The sequence below is a fragment of the Dermochelys coriacea genome, chromosome 14 (genome assembly GCF_009764565.3).
Source record: "Dermochelys coriacea isolate rDerCor1 chromosome 14, rDerCor1.pri.v4, whole genome shotgun sequence".
Lineage (NCBI taxonomy): Eukaryota > Metazoa > Chordata > Testudines > Dermochelyidae > Dermochelys > Dermochelys coriacea.
This window is the reverse complement of record NC_050081.1, coordinates 26,707,790-26,727,135: the sequence shown is the minus strand read 5'-3', so window position 1 is coordinate 26,727,135 and position 19,346 is coordinate 26,707,790. Positions and strand designations below refer to the sequence as shown.

The window sequence follows — 19,346 nt, the reverse complement described above, 5'->3', positions numbered from 1 at the left end:
TTTATTTGAGCATAAGCTTTCGTGCCACAAGTACTCCTTTTTCTTCTTCCTAAGAAAGATGGCTTCCTTTTAACTAAATTTGTTCTGAAGGCCAGAAAAGAAAAAATGTATGACTAGCCTGTAACTCTTTGATCTTCTTCTGCAGCTGGATGCCCAGGACTTGCTCATCCTCAATTTTGCTTTGGAACTGACTGATTTCAAAATCTTTCCTTTTCACACGAAAAAAAAAAAAAGTTAGTGCTGGAACAAAATGGATCTGCAGGTACCCCCTGCAAACCCTACCTACTTCTTCAGTTTTTCCTCCAGCTGCTGTTTATCATTTTCTAAATCCATTGTGGATTCCTGGGCCAGCTTCAAATCTCCTTCAAGTTTCCTCTTCGCTCTTTCAAGATCCATGCGAATCTTCTTCTCTTGCTCCAGCGACCCTTCAAGCTAAACAGAAAAAGGTCATAAATTCTATGCTAACAACAGCCTAATTTCACACTGGTTTTATTCTCTTCATATGTTATTGTGCCTACATCGTCCACTTGCTGCTCTAGCTTGGTTTTAGCTTTGCTCAGTGTGTTCACTTTGTCCTCTTCTGCCTGCAGGTCATCCAGGGTCTGCTGATGGGCCTCCTGAAGGGCTTTCTTTTCCTTTGTCAGTTTAGCGATGGTCTCATCCAGGACTGCCATCTCCTCGGTGAGGTTTTTCACCTGCAGAGTTGAACAAAGGTAGTTAAAGAAAATGGATACAAAATGTTATTGTTTGTGAACCAGCAGTGTCATATTTTAGAATGTTCGTTAGAGATTCTGCCTTATACCTTGTTTTCTGTGGCATGTTTTTCCTTTTCAACCTTGGCCAATGTTAACTCAAGGTCATCAATGTCTTTCTTCAGCTCTGAACACTCGTCTTCCAGTTTCCTCTTTTTGGCTGTCAGCTCAGCATTCATCTCCTCCTCATCCTCTGCTCTTTCAGTCGCCTCCTTAATTTTAGCTTCAAGTTGGATTTTGGTTTTGATCAGCTGGTCACATCTTTCCTCAGCATCAGCCAAGCCATCAGATTCCTACAGTGAACCAATTATTAGGATCTTTTCTAAAAGGTTTTTTCTTTTTCTTTTTTTTAACTGATGTTTGTATCATAATGATTTTTACCACATCGGTTGGGATGAAACTTCTATTTTTAACTCATACTATCAGTGATTCATAATATTCTTTTAAAAAAACAACCAATTGGCCTAAAAGTTCTATGTCTTCAACACAATTTAGAAATGAAAAATGAATATTTTTCAAATATCTCACCATAAATGAAGCATCTCTTACCAGTTGACATATTTGGCAAGTATTTTTAGTGCCTCAAGTATGGCTTTACTTTTAAGATCAAATTTGAGGCTAGATCCTGCAAATGGATCTACTCTCATGAAACCCACGACTTTATAGGAGTCCACACGGGTGGACTCTGCACCCACACAGAGCCCCACTGAAGTCAATGAGGCTCCTTGGGGGCAGATCCATTTGCAGGGTCTAGCTTTTACATTTACATAATGTTAAAACTAAGGACTAATCCTTCAAAGAACTTGCCTGAGAAATAATAGGGTTACAGCCAATGCAAAAATCTACTGAGCATGCACTCATCTACCTTCCTTAACGTTTTATGCACATTCTGTGGCTCATGTTTTAAAACTTTCTCTACAGTTCATTGTTTTCACAGGGTGGTAACTGAGACAGATTAAGGCATAAACACTATAAACTCATGTATAGGGCCTCTACTCTGTCATATGATTTCAGGAAAATCTCAGCACACAGTTAGGAAAATAAAGTAAGTTTCTAGCCTTCATGGTTATGAAGAACAGGTTGAAAATGTGACCCAAGTTTATCTGATGCAGTGTCAACTGCATGAGTTTGCAGACAACCTAAAACAAAAGTCTGAGAGGGCAGAATTGCCCCATTCCTCTCTATGGGGTGTAAGCTCAAAGACCTGCTGCTCTGGTGGGCAACAGAGACCCTGCCCCCAGGGAGTAGCCTCCCTGCTGCTGCCACTCTAAGTGTGTTTGTGTGGGAAGACCACATTATGGGGTGGGGATGTAGGAATGGAGCCACAGAAGGCTCCATGTCATGGTCTGTGTAGGGTCCCCAACTGCCTTAATCCAGCCCTGAATGGTAACATCAGTGGCACAATAAATATAAATAGTACAGCAGATGTGTGAATTCATCATGGCATGTGAATACTTTGGAATTGTCACAGTAAGGGTATGTCTCCACTGCACGCTTCTTTCGGTAGCCCCTAGCATGGATAACAAATAGCAGTGTAGACAGTGAGGCCAGGCTGAGGCAAGTAGAGTACAGACATGCCGGAAGGGTGTGGGTATGTCCTCACACACATACACGGTTCTCTACTTGCCCAAGCCGGGCCTCCCTGCTTACACTGCTGTCCTCTGCTTTCCCCACACGGAAAGACTCCACCAGTGGGGAAAGGCTCTGGTAGAGGAGTGGCAGCTGAAACTTTTTCCTGCTGTCTACCGTCTGCCAGAGCCTCACACGACACATGTAGCTGCACACTGCAATGTGGCTGTAGCCTGCTTTTCACTGCCATGGGTAGCCACGTGAACCCTACAGACCACCAACCATAGTTTGTACTATAGATGTAGCCTAAGTTGCCATGGATGAGGCAGGTATTTAAAGAGCATAACTTTGCTTCTCCAAATTTGCTTGCTCTCACCTTGTTTTAGGGCATGACCTGTCATACGTGGCTGGGAGTATTGTTATTTATTAATTTATACATCTATACTTTCTTTTTGATACTTTATATTTTAAACACGGGGAATATTTTATCTTGGCCAAACACTGACCCCAGTGCTATTAATGGGATGCTTCATGGGAAAGTTGCATTTGGAAGTTTCAGCTTGGACCTTTCTACTGTGCAATAAGGGTAGAATGTACTGGTGATACTCACAGACTGCACTTGGAGCTGCAGGTCATTTTTCTCTTGCAGCAGAGTCACCATTTTCTCCTCCAGTTCTTTCCTTTTTGCCTCAGACTTAGCAAGCTCCTCCTTCGTTTTCTCAAACTCTTCCTTCATGTTGGCCATCTCCTTCTCAGCTTCAGCACTCCTCAGTAAGGGCTTGATCTTGAAGTACAGCTTCATCCAGGGCCAGTGCTTGACATTCATGAATGAGCGCACATTGTATTGGATACAGAAGACGGACTCTCTATAATGTAATCAGAATGTATGGTCAATGTTATGGGTCAAATTCAGAGGTGAGTCCAAAGGTCAGATACTGCAATTCTACTAATTGTGGGTAGCATTTATTCAGCCAAGTAGCCTCATTTGAGTTCAAATGAGGCCACTCACATGAAAAAGTTCTATTCTAAGGGTTACAGAACCTGGACATGCTTGAGTCTTGAAAATCTAAGAGGAGTAGAACTCCACTGTCGGTCTCCCCAATGTGCATGTTGAACTAATGTCTGTTCTCTGTAGACTCAGGCTCACAAACTGGAATGAACTTTCGCTCCCTCTTTACACATCACATCTGTAACTGACCACTCCCTCTGATGAGTGTTTTGGAGTCTAAGGGACTCTGAACTGGTGTAACTCACATGCTGAGGAGCCAAAGAGAATTTAGCATAAAAGTACCCAACTGGAAGGTGTAAGTTAAAATTGGCCACCTCTAGTCTAACACACACTTTATTACACCTTCTTCTTGCTCCTTGGTATACCAGTTATACCGATTTACACTCCCAGATAGAGCTGGGCAAATAATTGATTTGTTGGTTCACTGGCAGTTCCGAAAAATAAAATTAAAAAAAATTCAGTTTGGGTTGAACCAAAACTAACGTTTTTCTGAATTTTCAGTGAATTGAAAACGGCGGAAAATTTCATTTAAGATTGAATAAAACTTTTTGGTTTGAGTTCAGGCTTTTTAAACTTTCATTTAATAAAAGCAAAGGAAAAGAAGGGCTAGATTCCCAGACCACAGGAGAAGGTGGATGTGGTGCTATGTCTCTACCTTCTCCTCTGCTTGTCTATATATCGCGTTTAAGTTTCCTTGTGACTCTAGCCCCAGTTTTTGGGACTAAACTATCAGCAATTTTGTGACTAGTTTAGGTCAACCTGAAACTGCATTTTTCAGCAAATGAACTATTTGTCTGAAAATTTTCACCCAGCTCTACTCCCAAGTGCTCACACATACAGTGGATTAATGAGATCTAAATTAGACAGAGTCCACCCCTCCAATTCTGTTCATTTCACCTCTATGGGGTGACACAAACCCAACAGACCAAATGCAGTACATTTCTACCTTCTTTCCATCATTTTCTTGAATTCCACTCTCATCAGGAAGCCACGACATCTGGCTTGTGTGCGGGTCATAATCTCTGCCAGTTTATCATCTCTCATCTCCTCTAGAACACCCAGAAGTCCTGCTTTGAAGAACACCTTGGGGAAGAGAATGTTGCAGAACATCACTTTCATTCTGTACAGAATAAAATAGATGGTGTTTGAATCAAAAAGTGTTTGTACCTTGGTGTGACCAAATTTATACTGAGTGTGATCAATATCAATGGACCCAAGTAGTTTCTCAGAAGCCTTCTTGCTGTCCATGAACTGTCCTTCTGGAACGGCACTTGCATTTAAAATCCTGTATCTGTGGGAGAAAATAGACTATGAAGATACTTACATTGCTGAAACCATAATCACATGTGGAACTAAGAGGCCCCATTGTTAGGATTCTCAACAGTAGAATCAAGGAGTGAATGGATCTGTGAAGAATGAATTTCCTTCTCATGCTTTGAGATGACATTCCAGGTCAGAAGGAAGCACATTTTCAGGGCAAAGTGAAAAAGCTTGCACTATGACTGCTTGCAATGTATTTATATTAACTACTGTCAATGCATAGAGGAGATTGGTCTCCAGGGATGTCAGTCTGATATGTTTCACCATCTCCAAGGGTAACAGTGTCATCCCCAAGTAAAGAACCTTGTGTGCAGGGAACTATGCAAGCATGTAAGTGGAGAGAAACCAAACCCGAAATAGGAAACAGTGCATCAGTGCAATCTAGCTGCTAATACAGCCCATGAGAATTAGTAGTAACCATGTCCCACTGCACCTACATTATCCACAGCTGTGATTCAGTGGGCCATAGAATTGTTGGCCACACTGGCCATGTCTTTGTCACTGCCTTTGTCCACCCATGAAGTCCCTATTCTGAGTTCCCACAGATAGTCCCATCATGAAATTCAGCTTTATGGTATTTAAAGGGCTACATAGTCACTTAGCATGGCCACTCCAGTGACCATCCAGCCCATTCGCTTCCTCACACGCAGGAAAAGTGTGGCATTTTTGCTGCTTTTTGGACTATACCAGTTTGGTCCTAAATTTCTTCTATACACACAGCATGTGTGGGCGCTGCAGTGACTAAAATAGTTAAAGTAGTTAGAAAAGGCAAGCTATTCCACACAGAAAGTGAATAGAACAGGGATTGGAGGGTCTGACCTCTGTTTGAAATCTGCGTATATGACTCTGCTGGGGAATCCTTTCCTGCAAATTCTGATCCCTTCCAGCACGCCGTTACACCTTAGCTGGTGTAGTACGAGTTCATGTTCCATGGCACCTTAACAAATCACAGCATGAATTAGTACCTTATTGTGCAGCCTGGAGGGAATGGCTGTATCTCACTAAGATCTCTGTACATTGGCTCTTCTTACCAGGTGTCTTCGTTTCATTGGGAATGATGCATCGCACAAAGTGAGGATGAGTGCTTCTCAGATTGCTCATCAGCTTGTTTAAATTCTCCTGTGAGACCGTAAGCAAAGGTTTAGGTTAATCAAAGTTGCATCTGTATCTGCACCGATAGACACAGTAAACCCATAACCAATGTAGACAGACTAGCTTGCAGAACGTCCCAGCTGGGGTCATTCTTACCTAAGGTGCCCTCTTTCTTTGGATCTTGAACACGGTCATTAAAGTGACATATAAAACTTTGAAAGTAGCACTACTTGAGCAAGCTGTAAAAGGCTACTAAGACAGGACCAGAAACTAATGGGAAATGGCCACAAGGGCTGTTATGGAAGCCAAAGGAGGAAATTTTCAGAGAAAGATGATTATCTGCAAACATCAGGCCATCATTCTGAACAAGGTATTTCTTTCTGTTGATTATATTGGAAAAGGCAGAGGGAATGGGAGAGGAAGGGAGCAGATGCAGTGGCAGAAGAGGCTAACAAATGACACACTTCTGTGTTTTCAGGTGTTTGAAATGTAGGCAGTATGGGCCATTAACATCCCTGAAATCCAGAGCTGAGTGGAAGGCTGCACATGACCCTGTAACAATTTCCACTGAAAGCGAAAGAAGCAGGAAGGGGAATATTAAATCCTATAACAGCATCTCAGGGGCGGGTCTCTCAAGACTAATTTGGTTTGACATAATTGTTTCTGACATCTTCATCCTGGGAGAGGAGACAAAAGGACAGACTCTGCTTTCCGTTACACCTAGATATATTCAAAGTAACTCTGCCATGGAATAGAAATGGAGTTACTATGAGCTACCTCCTCAGAGCTGACGCTGCTGCACTTGGCACAAATCAGGAGGGAGGCTGCATTGTTAGCTATAAAGGCTGCCCCAAGATACAGTTCTAAGCAATCCCTGGGCAGTTCTAAGATGTGCCTACTGCCCATAGCACCAACAGCCAGTTCTGGCTTCCAGACATTAGCTGGACCATGCCGCTTTCCCTCCACCGTATCCCCTGTGCCAGTTGCTGGAAAGCTGTGGTCTTGGACCCACTGTGCTGGCCCTACTCCTTCTGCACATTACCCCATGCTCGGCAGGCAGCCAGCCTAAGGTGGGCAGCCACACCTACTAATACTAGTACATAGTAGCCACAGTAGGGGGTAAATTTAGCCCTATTGGTTTAATCATGTGTAAATGAGAACAGAATCCATCCCTAGTACTTTAGACATCATCCAAAGCTTGGTGTCTTTCTACTGATTTCCATAGGCTTTGGATCAGGTCCTTTAAGAGCAACTGAAAGAGGCTTTTTGACTTAAAAAGTTCATAACTGAGACCACTGGGAAAATAGACTTTTTAGATATAAAGGGAATTTCCTACCCATTGTCACAGAGAATGCAATAATGAACAATGTACTGTACTCTGAAAAGAGCAGAGACGGTCTGGAAAGAAGAACCCTTCTTCTTGCCTCCCTTCTTGCCACCGCCACCACCCTCTGAAACACACACAAAAAGGACAAAATTAAAAGGATGCACTTTGGGGTTTGAACAGTTACTCTCACAGGCTGGTGGTGTTTGCCTGTAACAGCCAATCCTGTTAATAAACATTGGTCAGGCTGAGAAAGGGCTAATGGTTTCTGCTACAGCAGACAGCTCATTATTAGGGCTGTCGATTAATCATGGTTAACTCACTCAAATAACTCAAAAAATTAATCACAATTAAAAAAATTAATCACGCTTAATCACAGTTTTAATCATAGTGTTAAACAATAGAATACCAATTGACATTTATTAAATATTTTGGATGTTTTTCTACATTTTCATATATACTATATTCTGTGTTGTAATTGAAATCAGTGTATATTATTTTTGATTGCAAATATTTGCACTGTAAAAATGCTAAACAAAAGAAATAGTGTTTTTCAATTCACCTCATAGAAGTACTGTAGTGAAATCTCTTTGTCATGAAAGTGCAACTTACTAATGTAGATTTTTTTGTTAGATAACTGCACTTATAAACAAAACAATGTAAAACTTCAGAGCCTACAAGTCCACTCAGTCCTACTTCTTGTTCAGCCAATCGCTAAGATAAACAAGTTTGTTTACATTTACAGGATATAATGCTGTCAACTTCTTATTAACAATGTCACCAGAAAGTGAGAACAGGCATTTGCTTGGCACTTTTGTAGCTGGCATTGCAAGGTATTTATGTGCCAGATATGCTAAACAATCATATGCCCCTTCATGCTTGGGCCACCATTCCAGATGACATGTTTCCATGCTGATGATGCTCATTAAAAAAATAATGCGTTAATTAAATTTGTGACTGAACTCCTTGGGGGAGAATTGTATGTCCCCTGTTCTGTTTTACCCACATTCTGCCATATATTTCATTTTATAGCAGTCTCGGATGATTACCCAGCACATGTTGTTCATTTTAAGAACACTTTCACTGCAGATTTGACAAAACACAAAGCATGTACTAATGTGATATTTCTAAAGATAGCTACAGCACTCAAAAATAAATATAAAGTGAGCACTGTACACTTTGTATTCTGTGTTGTAATTGAAACCAATGTATTTGAAAAGGTAGAAAACATCCAAAAATATTTAAATAAATTGAAATTCCATTATTGTTTAGCAGTGTGATTAATCACACGATTAATCACAATTAATTTTTTATAATCGTGCGATTAATCACGATTAATTTTTTTTATTGCTTGACAGCCCTACTATCACACCCATATGTAAGGGAGGTCGGAGTAACTGTCTGGAGAAAGAGGATCTAGGGTGTACAATGCACAGTCTTGACAATACAAAGGAGGAGGCTTGAACTACACTTGATCAGATTTTTTATTTCCTTGTTAATAAAACCAAGCCACAGACAGAAGATGACTTCTCACTCTCTACAGTGTGCCACTAGATTAGAACTGGTAGGGATTCTCGGGGAATCAGTAGTGGTTTGAGCATTGGCCTGCTAAACCCAGGGTTGTGAGTTCAATCCTTGAGGGGGCCATTTAGGGATCTGGGGCAAAAATTGGGGATTGGTCCTGCTTTGAGCAGGGGGTTGGACTAGATGACCTCCTGAGGTCCCTTCCAACCTTGATATTTTATTAATCCTATCTATGAAACAATTAAAATATGGATTTCACAGAAATTACCTGCATCTCCACCATATGTGGCAAAGAGCAAAGCCAGTGTTTTCATTGATGATTTCTGGTACAGCCCGATGACGGTTTCATTCAGGGGATCTTTGTTCTTCTCGAGCCAGCCAGTGATGTTGTAGTCCACAGTGCCAGCATAGTGCACCAGGGCGAAGTGGGCCTCAGCTTTTCCTTTGGCAGGCTTGGGCTTCTGGAAGTTGTTGGACTTGCCAAGATGCTGGTCATAGAGCTTGTTCTTGAAAGATGTATCAGTCGCCTTGGGGAACATGCACTCCTCTTCCAGGATGGAGAAAATACCCATTGGCTGAAAGACACAGCCACCGATAAGAAGGGGGATGGGAGAAGAGAGAGAGATTACATGAGGATTTTCTGGATGTGACCATCTCTTGGTCTAGTTAAAAAGAGGATATTACTAGTGCGGTAGAGGACAGGTAATAGTGTTGATCTAATATACTTACATTTCTGTAAGTCATTTGGTTTTGTACTCATGACATTTTGATTACAAAACCAGAAAAATTTAAATTAATATGGCACACATTGAGTGGATTAAAAGCTATCCAACTTGATAAGCCTCAAAAATCTAAATGTACATGGAGAATCATCATTGAATGGGTGTGTTTCTAATGGGAACCCACAGGTATTGGTTCTTGGCCCAACACTATTTAACATTTTTATCAATGATCTGAAAGAAACCATAAAGTCATCACTGAGAAAGTTTGCAGGTGACACAAAAATTGAGGGAATGATATATAATGAAGATGACAGGTCACTGACACCGAGTGATCTTGATTACTTGGTAAGCTGGGCTCAAGCAAACACTGTGCATTTTAATATGGCTAAACGTAAATGTATCCATCTAGGACCAAAGAATGTAGGCCACACTTACTGGATGGAGGACTCTATCTTGGGAAGCAGCGACTCAGAAAAAGATTTGGGGGCCATGGTGGATAATCAGTTGAACATGAGGTTCCAGTGCAGTGCTGTGGCCAAAAGGGCTAATGCGATCCTGGGATGCATAAACAGGGGAATCTTGAGTAGTAGTAGAAAGGTTACTTTACCTCTGTATTTAGCAGACCTGCCCAGAGATTGCTTAGAACCGCTGCTGGAATACTGCACCCAGTTCTGGTGCCCACAATTCAAGAAGGATGTTGATAAATTGGAGAGGGTTCAGAGAAGAGCCATGAGAATGATTAAAGGATTAGAAAACCTGCCTTATAGTGATAGACTCAAGGAGGTCAATCTACTTAACAATGAGAAGGTGAGGAGTGATGCAATTACAGTCTATAAGTATCCACATCAGAAACAAATATTTAAGAATGGGCTCTTCAGTCTAGCAAAGAACAGTATAGCACTATGAAATGGCTGAAATTTGAAGCTAGACAAATTCAGAGTGGAAATAAAATGTAATTTTTTAAAAGTGAGGGTAATTAACCATTGGAACAATTTACCACAGGTCATGGTGAATTCTCCAGCATGGATAATTTTTAAATCAAGATTGGATATTTCTCTAAACAATATGCTCTAGGAATCATCTGGGGGCAGTTCTCTGGCCTGTGTTACACAGGAGGTCAGACTAGATCATCACAGTGGTCCTTTCTGGTCTTGGAATCTATGAATCTGTGAACTTTAATTCAATGAAACTGACATGCACAAAGCAAAATTAAACCAACTAAATACTGACATATTTTCAGCTTTGCATGTAAGATATAGAACTGAATGAAGAAATTTTTTTAAATCGTCAAATGATTCGTTTGAAAAATGAACATTTGCTGAATAAATTATTCATTTGATATTTTTCAGTCAACCCTAGATACATTAATGGAGCATGAAAATTTATTTTATTTATACTAGAAAGGATATGAAAAATAAAATAACTAAATTATGACTTAATTGGAATCACAGAGGCTTGGAGAAATAAATCTCCTGGCTGGAATATTGGTATAGAGGGTTATAGCTTGTTCAGGAAGGACAGGCAGTGGGGAAAGAGAGAAGGTGCTGACAAGAATATATCCATTTGTCCTGAGGTCCAGAAGTAGGTGGGAGGCAGAACAATTGAAAGTGTCTAGTAAAAACAAAAGGGGTAAAAATAGGGATGATGTCATGGTATGAGGTCTACTATAGACCACTCAATCAGGAAGATGAGGTGAATGAGGCATTTCTAGAACTAAAAACAGAAATAACCAAAACACAAGACCTGGTAGTAATGGGAGATTTTAACTCCCCAGCCATCTGTTAGAAAAGTAATACGGCAAAACACAAAATGTCCAGTAAGTTCTAGGAATGTGCTGTGTACGACTTTTGGTTCTAGAAAGTGGAGGAAGTAACCACAGGGACAGCCATTTTAGATTGATTCTGGCCAACAGGGAAGAATTGGTAGCATATATGAAGGTGGAAGGCCATTTGGGTAACAGCAATCATGAGATGACAGATTTCACTATTCTAAGGAAAGGAAGGAGTGAGAGCAGCAGAATAAGGACAATGGACTTCAGTAAAACAGACTTTAAGAGACTCAGAGAAGTGGCAGGGGAGGTCCTATGGGAAGAAAATCTAAGGGATAAAGGAGTTCAGGAGAGATGGCAGTTTCTCAAGGAGACATTGTAAAGGCACGACTGTAAACTATCCCAAAGCAAAGGAAAGACAGGAAGAAGAGTAAGAGGTTAATATGGTTCTTTAACAACCTGAAAATCAAAAGGAATCCTACAAAAAAGTGGAAACACAGACAAAATCCTCATCTTCACATCCAAAGAGGCCATAGAAATGAAAGAGCATCTATATTGACCCAGGCTGATTGTCACCTTATGTATATATGGTATAAGATACCTAGCATAGTAGGATCCCAGTCAGTGACCTGGGAGCTCCTGCACTACAAATAATAATAATGATTAATAATTCATGTGCATTACAAACATTCAACTTGTCAAAAATGATTACAGTATCTGTGAAGAAAGACGTCAAAATAACCAGTATATATTTCAGTGTGAAAATTGAGTTCCCAACAGGTTAGCTGTCCTATTGACAACAACACAGACCTTTCATCACGTAAAATTGGCATAAAGTTCCTGGTATGTGTACAATAATCACATCAAGACAGAAAAATTTACATCTTTTTCAGGAATTACTTCTGTTTTTCCTGAGAAGAATTATATATACTATTGACAAAAAGTAGAAAAATTTAACTTCCAGGATACTATCTCTTTGCGTTGTGATACTGCGGTTTTCAGGGTATGCTTTAAAATTAAATCTGTGTCCAGGATTCTGAAAAGAATCTTGCTAAAGGTAAATGATGCCATCTTTCCACTCTTGGAAAAAAGAGGGTGTCATAAAGCTGTGTGTGGTCTTCTTAATGCTTCAGAGTAAAAAATTAGAACATTATGGGTCAAGATATTTATGGCCCTGAGCGTGGAAAATCCATCTAAAATTCAATGCAACCCACAGTAATTAAAGAATTCTTGAACATATAAGGCATTTGAATTGAAAAGATACCTTCTCAATGAGCTCAATGCAGGCAGCCAGGTCCATCCCAAAGTCAATGAACTCCCATTCTATTCCTTCCTTCTTGTACTCCTCCTGCTCCAGCACAAACATGTGGTGGTTGAAAAACTGTTGCAGTTTCTCATTGGTGAAGTTGATGCACAGCTGCTCCAGGCTGTTGTACTACAAAAATGCAAAGAATTACTTTCAGTGTGTATGTGAAAAAGCTAAATTATGAAGAACAATGCTACTATTGTGCAGCAAATCCTGGGATACTTTCTGAATTCCTCTCCCTAGAGCCAGCCAGATGTTTTGGGAGTTCTATTCTCAGCTCTGCCAAGACATTTCTGCAGTGTCAGGCCCAGGCTTCTCTAGGTATTTCTGTGCTCTGGGACCCAAGCCTACTCAGGCATTTCTCAACTCTTGGCCCTGATCCTTGACCAGGCATTTGGGTCTGAACCTGGCCAACCCCTTCTGAGCTCTCAGCCCTCTGGCTTATTGGCACATTTCCAAACCCTCAGCCCCAAGCCTGCCTGGAAGTTAGCGAGCTGCCCACTAGATGCCATAAACACCTACAATAATTTGTGTTAGGTACACAATCATTTCTTTTCTATTACGCACCACCTGTTAACAATTTGAATGCACTTTCAATGCAGTTGTCATTTCTACATGTACCACACATGTCTATCAAAAAATGGACTCATTAGAGGGTCATGCTGCTTTAGTGTAAGATCAAGAGACACCTGTTTCTGCAGAAAAGTCAGGCTTTTCCAGGAAATTATTTAAATAAAAAATATACAATGTTAAAAAAACCCTTTAAGTTCTCAGAACCCCTGAGTGTCCCTCCCAGGAACCTGTTGTCAAATCCCTGCTCCTTACATCGAAGATCTCAAAGCCAGCAATGTCCAGGACACCAATGAAGTACTGTCTGGGCTGCTTGGTATCCAGCTGCTGGTTGATACGAACAACCATCCACAGGAACATCTTCTCATAGACCGCCTTTGCCAGAGCACCCACCGAATTGTGCACCTAAACCAGTAGGAGAGGGACTGGAGTTACCATACAAAGCAGAGGAAGAAACCCAGGAGTGTTAATTCAAACCAGGAGTTCTAGATCACCAATTGTTACCTGCTGCACGGTTTGACCTTTGGTCACATATTCATTCCCAACTTTGACTCGGGGGTAACACATAGCTTTGAGCAGGTCAGCTGAGTTCAGATTCATCAGATAGGCTGCTTTGTCAGCCACTAAATAAGGAGAGGAATGAATTAGTAGCTCAAAGATAGGCTTTGGTGTCTTTTATAATGATTAGAAAAGAGTAATGAGATCTGTTTATGTTTTACCAGCTACCACATCTATTAATAACTCCAGTAATTATGGAGTTTAGAGCTTCCTTTATTTCTTGATTTCTCGATTAATTGTTTTGCATTTGATTGAGAGGATCTGTACATCAAGTGATTGTAAGAATTTGTTCACAAGTACCTCATAAGGGCCAAATAAAAACAATTTTTAAGGAGAAAGAAGCAGATGAACAGACAGAATGAAAAGATGGCTTTGAAGTTCTTTCTTTGCCACTCTACTGTGCGGCTTGTCTAGGGATTCTAATTTCTGAATGATCAGAAGGAAACAGGCTAATGGCCAAACACTGTCCTGACCTAAACCTGTGCAATTCCGTTGACTTCAGCTCCCACAGCTCCTATGGCCTCCAGCATTGGCTAAATTACTTAAATGATTTTATTATTAATAACAGCATGTAATGCCATTATTGAATATATCATGACCAGGTCTATAACTATCATGTTTCCTTACAACTGTTTTCTTTAGTTCTGTTTGCATTTGGCCTTAGATACTAATCCTCTAAAGAAAGTGAAGCATTTTCACTCTGTAAAGAGCAGTTAGCTTTTGACAAAGTGAACAACTGACCTTGAAATAATTTCTATTTATAGAACCACTCCTATATTCCCTTCCAGAGACATACATCTTAGAGAGAGGAAGATCAGAATCCTGGGCAGAGCACAGACTCTCACTCTTCAGAGACAACAAGTGGCTCCTATCTTTTTATCTAACGGAAGGATCTCAAACCCTAGGGCCCCAATTCTGGCCCCAGCTGCTTTGCCTTTACACCACCTCTGCTGAAATAAAATGCCATAAACCAGACAGTTTCAAGCACTGGGAAATATCCTCAGCATAAGGGACTTCCTTGGAAGGTATAAAGCAGCTGGAACAGCTCTTCTGTGCCCCCCTTGTAGCCCATCAGCTATGGGGTGTCCCAGCAGTGCTCCCGACAAAGGGATTATGGCAGGACTATTGCAGGATCGTAGATATTCTCCACTGAAAAAACAGCCCCTGGGGGCTGGTATAATTGAGCATACATTACAGCAGCTCTCTGGCCATACCAGCTTATGTTAGTCAGCAGGGTTGGCCCCAGCAACCTGGAGAATCCCAGGGACTTCAGAGGTGGTGCACTGCCAACCTTGCCCTTCCTGAGATCTGCCAGGCTCAGCCCAAATGAAGCTCAGGGTCAGTGCCTAAAAGCCTCATTCTCCACTGCGTGCCACCTCATACAAAGTGAGTACAAATTGGATGCGACACACTGCTAGTTCAGAACTCTCTGCTCACATATCCTGGAAGCAACATTTTATACACACTTTGCAAGGCATAATCACAGAAGGTTAGGGTTGGAAGAGACCTCAGGAGGTTATCTAGTCCAACCCCCTGCTCAAAGCAGGGCCAATAAATCATCCCAGCCAGGGCTTTGTCAAGCCGGGCCTTAAAAACTTCTAAGGATGGAGATTCCACCACCTCCCTAGTGAAATAGCTTTTTTCTAATATCCAACCTAGACCTCCCCCACTGCAACTTGAGACCATTGTTCTTTGTTCTGTCATCTGCCACCACTGAGAAAAGCCTAGCTTCATCCTCTTTGGAACCCCCCTTCAGGTAGTTGAAGGCTGCTATCAAATCCCCCCTCACTAAGTGAGGGACTAGGTGCCAGGCCATGTAAACTTAGGCCCTTTGCTTCTGTTTCTTCATCACCACTGGCAGAGACTTTGGAAGGATTCTTCACTGCATTACTTTAGCTTTACACCAGTGCAACACCATTGACATTAGTGGATTTACATCAATGTAAAACTGATGACGGAGTGGCAAATCAGTGTCTAATATAGCAGCAGCCATAGGGACAGATTCACTAGCAAACTCTGGCTGTTATGTGCTGTTCCAGTGGTGCAAAGCAAGCTGGAACTCAACTGAATTATCTGCTTAAAACAAATTAAAGTTGGATTTGCAATGCCAGAGTTGCACGAAACATCTAGAACATATCTGTAAATCTGGCCCTGAGTTATTGCTTGAGAGTTTAGCTACAGATTTTGCCATTACCTTCAGTGCCATCTGGCTCTGCCTGCTCTTCACGCTGCTTCTGCTTGAATTTCAGGTTCCCATAATGCATGACTGCCCCTGTCAGCTTGTAAATGGCTGTTTTTTCCTCAGCAGTGAAACCCAATATGTCAATGGCGCTCTGTCAGAAGAATCAGTAATGTAAATATCTTCTCTAGTAAAGTTAACACTCCACATGATAATTCTCGTGTGTTACTTACATCTGTGGCAATCAGCTCTTCCTGGTCATCTATGCTGGCTACAGTGATCTCACCTTGACTCACAAAGGGGAAGTCATATGGGTTGGTGGAAATCAGAAGCATCTCTGAAAATAAGCATAGGATATACATGGATATAATTTAATTGACCATGCTACCGAATGCATCAGTGACCAGTTCCACCAAAAGAGTTAAAATATTTCATACCAATTAGTTCTGGCTTCTTGTTGGACGTGATCTGATAAAATATGTGATAGCTTCTTTCCGCCTTGAGCTGGAAAGTGACTCTAGATTTCTCCAGCAGATCTGGCAAGGCAGGTAAAGTACAATTAGCCACAAGAAAACACAATGAGAAAGAAAGAGAGACAGAGAATTGTGACCCTTAAAGGGAGGTCCCTTACATGTTTCAATGTCAGCAGAAGCCAGTTTTCCTGTGGTACCAAAGTGGATTCTGATGAATTTACCCTTTAAAGGAAAAAAGTCAGTTCATTTAAAACCTTCAGAGGCAGACTCCAGAAGTGGGATTTGCAAAGCTGCTCTGGGGGTCCCTTCAGCAGGTCTGAATCTCAGCCAAGATTTATATTATCAGTCTAATGGCAGGAAAATATATGGCCCATCATTGCATTTGTGACTAGGAGCAATTTTGTCAAAAAAAGACTTACAAAACGAGAGGAGTTGTCGTTCCTCACGGTCTTGGCATTCCCAAAGGCCTCCAGAAGGGGGTTGGCACTGATGATTTGATCTTCAAGGGTCCCCTACACAGTAACAATTATTGTCAAATTAAGGTTGTTTTAAACCAAATGGCAGTTTCAGAACAGAACATTTAATCCCTTCTCTAGTGACCGACTCACTTGCATTTTGCCTGGCTCTTCCTTCTTCTTCTCCACAGAAACTGCAATTGTTGCAAAGTACTGGATGACACGCTTTGTGTTCACAGTCTTTCCAGCACCGGATTCTCCGCTGTCAAATCAAACAGAGAAGCACAGAACACATAACCAAAGGGTTTCTTCCTGTAGTGCACAGCAAAACCAACAAATATCAGGGCAGAGAAATATACATACGTGATGAGGATCGACTGATTCTCCCGATCTGTGAAAGAGACAGAACCAAAGAGACTTTTAAAAGAGTTACTGTGTAACATTGAACTCACTGAAAACTGAATGAAACAAATAAGTGCTGGCATTTGCAAAGGGGCCTCAGGGCATCAGGCAACTAACTAAAGTCCGTAGGAATTCAGCATCTACCTCCCTTAGGCCTCTTTGAAAATCCTAGCCATAATAAATAATACATATAAGCTCATGCAGATCAATAGAGCCATCACAGGATACTTACACCCACGTCCCTTTCACAGAATTCCCTCTTACAGAAATCTGATGAAGCTATTTATATCTCAGGACAGCAAAGGGGTATATAGAATAATGACCTGATCCTCAATTTAAAACCATCTGCATAGCACCAATGCAAAAAGAGTGCAAAGTGCGTGTGAATTACCACGCAAGGTGTAAGGGAGTGGAGAATTCTTGTGCACCACTTTGCACAACTGTAAATGACACACAAGATGCAAAGTCAGGAAAAATCAGGCTTCCTGAGAACAGAGTGTCATGATTTTTGACAGGTCTTTGGGCCCAGCTAGAGCCAGAATGTGCAGAAGCAGATATGGACATTCTGTACTTTTTCCATTAACCACACGTTTGTGAACTTCCAAAAAGGTTTGCTTTGGGTTCTCTGAGAGCTGGGCTAATGTTTGGGTCAGGTTCAGTTTGTCTTTGGATGAATTCGTGTTTGCACAGTGCTAGTCTTCAATGTTTTTGGTGTCTTTAGCTGCATGTCATATTTCCCGGAAAGAAGATTGTGATTCCTCATATGAAATTTTCACTGTATAATCACTTTTCAGGAGTTGAGCCACTCACCAGTTAACATGAACTGATAGGCATTGTCAGAGATGGAGAAGATGTGGGGAGGGGCCTCTTGACGCTTTTTGCCCCTGTAGGCAGTCACAACTTCTGGGTTGTACACTGGCAGCCACTTGTAGGGGTTGACAGTGACACAGAAGAGACCCGAGTAGGTCTGAAAGAAAGGGAGATAATGTGATTGGCTTCCACATGATTTAGTGTAGCTGTTAGTTTGGAAGTCCAGGAAAGACTTCAGCCTGTACTTACATAGATCATCCAGGCTGCGTAACGCTCTTTGAGGTTATATAGGACTGCAGGTTCATGGAGATGTGTCATCATTGCCATGTCCTCGATTTTATCATATTTGGGAGGGTTCATGGAGAAGACTTGATCTTCCTTAACAGTCAAAGTCTGGAAGGAAAGAAGAGATCCATTTCTATCAGCTAAGAACAGACGAGGAATAAAATGCTGTTCCTTACTCCTTGTTTTTACTCACTTCTCCTTTTTCAGACTTGACTGTGACCTTCCCTCCTTCCCTGCTCTGGATTGTTCCTTTCACAAAGGATTCCTTGGGATGCATCACGAAGACCGATGTCTTAGCATCGAAAGGCTTGTTCTGGTCCTCAATTCTCTCCTTCTCCGACTTTCGGAGGAAAGGAGCTGCCACCCCAAAGACGGCCATCTCAGCATCCGATGACATGGCTGCAGTTTATCTAGGGCAGCTCAGTATTGAGCTCTGATGGGGAGAAAATATGTTATCTTTTTGACTCAGGACCTGGAATGAAAGAAATGCCAGAGCTGGGTGATAGGCTCTCTCACTCACTTTAGATCTAGACACTCATTTGGGGCTTCACTTTATCACACTTTTCATTCCCACCCCTTTTTCATCTTGCCTGTTCAGATCTCTATGACTAGGGGCCATGCAGTTCCATTGGGATGAATTCCATTGTCCACCGCATTTGTTGATAGGAATAGCTTAAGCAGATCCCTACATGAAGGACCAGGAAGAGCCAAAAACATACTAGGAATTATGAAAGCCCTCTTACATCCTCTCTTCTAGCTATGTTTTAGACTGTATGGTGTGCTTACAATGAGGGAAAGACAGCAGGAGGGTGGATATTGGGAGAGGTGCAAAGGGGAGGCTACTATTGTCAGTGCTTTTGATAAAGAATTTTCGAGAATAAAGCACTGGGTTCTCATGTAATTTGAGTCTGTCTGTCTCTCCCACTCCAGTTAACCAAATATTATCAATATACCTTTATTTGCCATTACTCCTTTTATAGTTTCCTTACCTAACTACATAAGAACTATACGGTGCATTAGTGGCACTGTCAGACTGGTCGAGTCAGTGTGAAAGGGCCACCAGCTGCCTTAAACATTGCCTGAAACCCTCTTCTGAAGGCATTTTCACACATGGCATCTAAGTGCCACTCACTAAGCTACTCTGCGCAGTAAGAGATGAAAACGTGATTAGCATTTACCAGAGAGATGTGCGTCTCTTTCAGCTGGCACACAATTATTGTCAGTGATG

General features: G+C 41.5%; 1 protein-coding gene across 8 annotated transcripts in view; it reads right to left on the bottom strand.

Moving 5' to 3' along the window:
* LOC119842795 (myosin heavy chain, skeletal muscle, adult) overlaps positions 1-18,515 on the bottom strand; it is a 32,306-nt gene extending 13,791 nt beyond the window's left edge. The window contains exons 1-25 of one of the 8 annotated variants that reach the window (XM_038371398.2): positions 18,312-18,515; positions 18,083-18,226; positions 17,834-17,990; positions 16,985-17,012; positions 16,775-16,883; positions 16,586-16,678; positions 16,325-16,388; positions 16,131-16,229; positions 15,927-16,030; positions 15,709-15,847; positions 13,461-13,579; positions 13,212-13,361; positions 12,345-12,515; positions 8,856-9,165; positions 8,437-8,453; positions 7,120-7,173; positions 5,682-5,769; positions 5,470-5,587; positions 4,498-4,621; positions 4,277-4,413; positions 2,932-3,187; positions 803-1,045; positions 519-695; positions 287-432; positions 119-209 (exon numbers count right to left, since the gene is read on the bottom strand). In XM_038371398.2, coding sequence (XP_038227326.1) covers positions 119-209; positions 287-432; positions 519-695; positions 803-1,045; positions 2,932-3,187; positions 4,277-4,413; positions 4,498-4,621; positions 5,470-5,587; positions 5,682-5,769; positions 7,120-7,173; positions 8,437-8,453; positions 8,856-9,165; positions 12,345-12,515; positions 13,212-13,361; positions 13,461-13,579; positions 15,709-15,847; positions 15,927-16,030; positions 16,131-16,229; positions 16,325-16,388; positions 16,586-16,678; positions 16,775-16,883; positions 16,985-17,012; positions 17,834-17,990; positions 18,083-18,226; positions 18,312-18,515 — 3,342 coding nt within the window. Of the gene's footprint in view, positions 1-118; positions 210-286; positions 433-518; positions 696-802; positions 1,046-2,931; positions 3,188-4,276; positions 4,414-4,497; positions 4,622-5,469; positions 5,588-5,681; positions 5,770-7,119; positions 7,194-8,144; positions 8,150-8,436; positions 8,454-8,537; positions 8,558-8,583; positions 8,602-8,855; positions 9,166-12,344; positions 12,516-13,211; positions 13,362-13,460; positions 13,580-15,708; positions 15,848-15,926; positions 16,031-16,130; positions 16,230-16,324; positions 16,389-16,585; positions 16,679-16,744; positions 16,884-16,984; positions 17,013-17,833; positions 17,991-18,082; positions 18,227-18,311 lie in introns of all 8 variants that reach the window. The other 7 variants (XM_038371400.2, XM_038371397.2, XM_038371399.2 and 4 more) reach the window with 7 other exon arrangements.
* Between the last annotated feature and the right edge of the window lie 831 nt (positions 18,516-19,346).